The sequence below is a fragment of the Eurypyga helias genome, unplaced genomic scaffold, assembly GCF_000690775.1.
Source record: "Eurypyga helias isolate BGI_N326 unplaced genomic scaffold, ASM69077v1 scaffold41572, whole genome shotgun sequence".
Taxonomy (NCBI): Eukaryota; Metazoa; Chordata; class Aves; order Eurypygiformes; family Eurypygidae; genus Eurypyga; species Eurypyga helias.
Genome location: NW_010237446.1, coordinates 1 through 4,744, shown reverse-complemented (window position 1 = coordinate 4,744; position 4,744 = coordinate 1). Strand labels below are relative to the sequence as shown.

General features: G+C 48.5%; 1 protein-coding gene across 1 annotated transcript in view; it reads right to left on the bottom strand.

Annotated features, from left to right (window-relative positions):
* Nucleotides 1–3,082, bottom strand: part of LOC104506489 (inorganic pyrophosphatase 2, mitochondrial-like) — a gene marked incomplete at both ends in the record, with an annotated part of 13,466 nt that extends 10,384 nt beyond the window's left edge. Inside the window, 2 exons of the mRNA XM_010147456.1 lie at nt 1,317–1,361; nt 3,018–3,082. Of these exons, the coding sequence (XP_010145758.1) occupies nt 1,317–1,361; nt 3,018–3,082 (110 nt within the window). The remainder of the gene's footprint in view (nt 1–1,316; nt 1,362–3,017) is intronic.
* Nucleotides 3,083–4,744: the final 1,662 nt, after the last annotated feature.

Here is a 4,744-nt window from a genome sequence, read left to right as displayed (position 1 = left end):
TTCTCCCAGCATAAGAAATGCCACAAACAATTTACAGTAGCTCAGGCAGCGAAGAGACTCCTGCAGAAACATCTTCATTTCCCACAGCCAAGCTGCCACCTGATGGCCAGTTCAGCATGATTTGATGCGGGGGCTTGGCCTTGTCGCAAGTAAGGAACAACCACCGCACAAAACGGGCCTTGCATCTCTGCAACCGGCGGGGCCTGCCGCAGCGCTCGTACGCAGGAGAGAGACATGCACCTTCCAGCACAAGCGGTAATTAAAAACCGGTGATTTTTGAGAGGGACTACTGGCACACGCTCTCTCCTCAGCAGTTAGCCTTTCAGGCGTGACTCGACGTCTACTGAACAGCACTTACAGGGGCATCACCCAGGCGCCACAGCTGACGAATCGCGGGGCAAAGGGAGAGGCAATCCCTGGTGCAGGATCGCGTGGGGAGTGCTGCACAGCAGAACCACCAGTGCAACACACCAGTTGCACAGCTCAACCCAGGCTGCTCAGACACTTCTCTCACGTGGGATGGGGAGTTACAGTTTTGCAGTATGGCTGGCCAAAGAGGTCCAAGATAAAGAGTGGGGCACACACATGACAACACATCATGGCCTTAAACCATGGCTTGCTTCATTTGGTTTTCTTTCTGGAGAAACCTTCTTCTAAGTTTTCTTTGTTCCTATGCCAGGGAAAACACTAAAAAAAAAATGCCACATTCTGGAAAAGACACTTGCATTAAACAGATCTTGTTTCACAGAAAAGAACTGAGCAGACCTTTTGTGGGTTTTTGGCTCCTCCTAGGCTTAACTTCAGTGCTGGTTAATGCTGAACCATTAGCAGACGTGGGTTTTTTAATCTCTGGGCTCAGTTCTAAAAAACAGCCTCATTTCTCATCTCCTCAGTTCTAAAAAGCAGATACCGAGTCTAATTTCTGCCCTAGCATACTTAGGATTTCTGAGGTTTTGTATACATGCTACAGATTACCCGCAGTCAGAGCATAATGACTATTTCATTAACAGTGGCTTTATTGCCAACGTTTCATTATGGCTTTTGCTATCACATTCAGAATCTGCGCTGAACCGTCACAACGAACCTTTCTAAGTGGGGTATAAACGCATTTGCCTTTGAGAACATCTTGATGAATAAAAGAATGCTGACATTTCTGGCCCATTCAAAGGAGAATATTAAATCCTTCAAGCCTCCTCCTAAAAGACTTGCATTTAAAGATGTCAGCTACATTCAGTAAGAGCAAGTTCGCTTTGAGAATAGCAAAGTGACGTCGGAGAGGCAATAGAGGGAATAGCTTAAAAAAAGCATAGCAGTACCTCAGTTCCATTAGTCTTTGACCTCTTTGCAGGAATTTCTTTATCCTACAGGTAAAGAGTGAAGTAAAGAAGTGTATAAAGAACTTGAGAGCAACACTGTATTCACAGGAACAAATACAAACAGTCATTTTCAGGGCAATGGAAATACCCCTCTGTGAGCACAAAGGCCTGAACTCTAACTTTCAGAAGTACTTGGTTCTGTTTCACTGTGAAATTATAGCCTTCAGATGTTAACAGAGGAAGATGTACAAGGACTCATCCACTTTCTCCCACCTACTAAAAAAAACTAAGCAGCAATTTAGGCCTGTCCTCAACCGATTTAAACCAGTCAGCCTTCTGTTCAGTCAAAAGAGATAAAAACCAAAATAAACAAAACCAGTATGGAAAATAGGGCTGGAGGTATCCACCATAACATAAAATCCACAAAGCTTGCCCAGAGGAGGGAAAGGCTGTGACATACAACTCCTCACGACCTCCTGCTGCAGAGAAGGCAAAATTAACAGAGCTGACAACTTCCTTCCTTGCTCCCCCCTCAGGCCCCTATATCCCATGGAATGCTCTTTCCTTGCTCCCACACCAAAATGAAAGCCTCTCCACGTTGATCAGACATCACTGTACCTGCAGGAAAGTCACAGGCTATAACCCACTCCTCCAAACCTCCAGCTCCAGAGGCAGGGACAGCAATGCCCCCAGGGAGCGCGAGATGAGAGCGCCCACTGCTTTCCCAGCAACAGTACCCGTGGACCAGAGCACCTTGGTAACTCCCCTTTGCACGAGACTTGCCTCTTCCCCTGACACCATGCTCAGGGGCTGCCGATTAAAAATGTGCAGGAACCTTTGTGATCTCTCAGTTTGAATTATTCAGGAGCTGGGTTCATTAGTTCAGAAGTCTCAATCTGAACATGTTACCACCACTATCTTTTCTCACCATTCGTATCATCCAGAGACCCTTCTTTTGGCCAAAGAAAACTGCCAAAACCCTCCCAAGCTGTCTGTGTAACAAGCATACCATAATAAGCAAACCTGAGTCTAAACCAGAGGCTGGCAGTTCCCACTGGTGACACACAAAGCAGGCGTTTCATTATTGCTGTAATGAAACTCCAGGGAGCGTGGCTAACGACACGTGAAAGTGCTCAGCTGCACCTCACGCCTAGTAATTCTCCAAAGGTGCGATTACCACTCCTCTCCCGGGCATTACCGTGGGTTTCCAATTACAGCGCTCCTCCGGGGATTAAAGTAACGCACCGAGGGTTACGCACGCGTGTGCTGACACCTCCCGCTGCAAGGGAATGTACACTTTAACTGCAGGCGTAGAAAAAAGCCAACTCAGAAGAGTAGCGGTAGAAAATTAGTTCAAGCACACGTAAACACAAACGTGAAACAGCAGAGCATTAATACAAGACAGAGTGAGGGCTCCCCTGCCCTTGGTCACCTGGAGACTCAGACACCCAGGTCTGCCTGCACGCTGTGTGTCCCTGCGGGTTACTAATGCAGCAGAGACAAACCGGTGGCATTACTGTGCCCGCATTACACGAGGAGCCAGCCTGAGTTAGAGCGGGCCTTTCTGGTGCTACACGTCTGTCTGTCAACTGCTAACTAACAAAAAACCCCACACCTCTTAAGAACTGCCATTTTACCAAAACAACACCAACAGAGACGTTACCATTCTGAGGCCGATTGTTTCACGGCACAGGTACGTACCTCTTTAGACCCAGCAAACAGCGGAATGTCATGAAATGGGGAAATGTATTTACCATCCACATTCTCTGAAAAACAAAACCAAAAAGTAGCATTATAATCCTAACACAAATATACGATGTTGCTATTATGCATTACAGAAATGTGATCTGCCACAATTATGCAGCAGAAAGTTTTTCTGAAGTTTAAATCTAAGGACTATAAAATAAGCCACACAGGACAAGGAAACTGGTTGTTTGACAAGGATTCATTACAATAAAAATTATTGCTTTAGTATTCAGTACTACACTTCTGACTACCCGGCAATACAAGATATGTAAAAATGAGAAGACCCCTTCATTCTCTTTTCTCCTTCTCCCCAGCAACTGACAACCATTAATGGGGAAAAAGACATACCAAGGGAACCTCATTTCCATGAGCGATCAGTGAATTCATCTGGGTTTCCAGCAGTGCTGCCCCTGTGACTTCACTGCATTTCTAATAAACAGTTTTCATGAGCACAGAGAAAAATCCCCCAACACAGTAGGCCCAAGTCCGACCAAAGGAGTAAGAGAGGGATAGGATAACTGCACAGGCCCTTGAGATACCACCTCAAACCCAGCCCAGGCTGACACTGTGCTCAAGCTGTGCCTCAGCCTTGCTCCCACTGTAGAAAGAAACAATTCACTGGAGTGGATGCTTAAGCTTTTCAAACTACGCAGACATTTTTCAACATACTAAAAGCACAAGTACTGCATCAAAACAGAAACAACAGAAGGTGCTAACACAAATCCCAGGGAATTTCTCTGCTAGCACCCTTATTTACACTAAAGCAAAAAGCAGACAAGGGACTTCATAGAATCATGGAATGGTTTGGGTTGAAAGGGACCTTAAAGATCATCTAGTTCCAACCCCCCTGCCATGGGCAGGGACACCTTCCACTAGACCAGGTTGCTCCACGCCTCATCCAGCCTGGCCTTGGACACTCCCAGGGATGGGGCATCCACAGCTTCTCTGGGCAACCTGTCCCAGTGCTCCCACCCTCTGCGGGAAGAACTTCATTTGGCTTTGGATTGTACTTTGACCACCTCAGCAAAGAGAAGTAAATGGTAGCTGGTTCTGCAACTCCTGGAAGCCTCCCAGATGCTCCTCCCAAATAAAACAAAGTTTAGTTGGTGGGAATAAGCAGCCTGCCACTAAAGTGACTTTCTCTAGATGGGCTCCTGCGCTGGCAGCCGCCTGGGGACAGAGCCCAAGGCAGCTCCAGCAGGGTACTGCCCACAGGGTACACAACACCTCCACTCCTCACACCGGCGACGTCGGCATTAACTGCTCCTAAGTCAGCGGACAAACACGTACAGAACCACTGCAAGAGAAGTGGCATATGGACAGACAGTACTGTTACTAAGTGCATAACACAGACGGCACCCCCCACCCTCAGCTCTCACTGGAGTTTGGGAACCCTCTGGAGCGCTGCCTATGTTCTCCCGGTGCCACTGGCCCCACAGGTCCCCCAGGGCTGGAGCCCCATGGTTTGGATACCAGCCTCCTCACACCGTGACGTTTCTGGAGGCAGGGATGGCCTAGTCACCGGGCTGTCACACCAGAGGCGAGGCTCCCACGGCCAAGGCTGTCCTTGGGGCCCCAGGGCACCCCATGGCCTCCGGGCCCAGGCTGCCCCGGCACTGCCCACGGCAGCACTTCGCCCCCAGCACAGGGGCCTTGGCGGGGTGGGAGGGCACCGCTGTGCC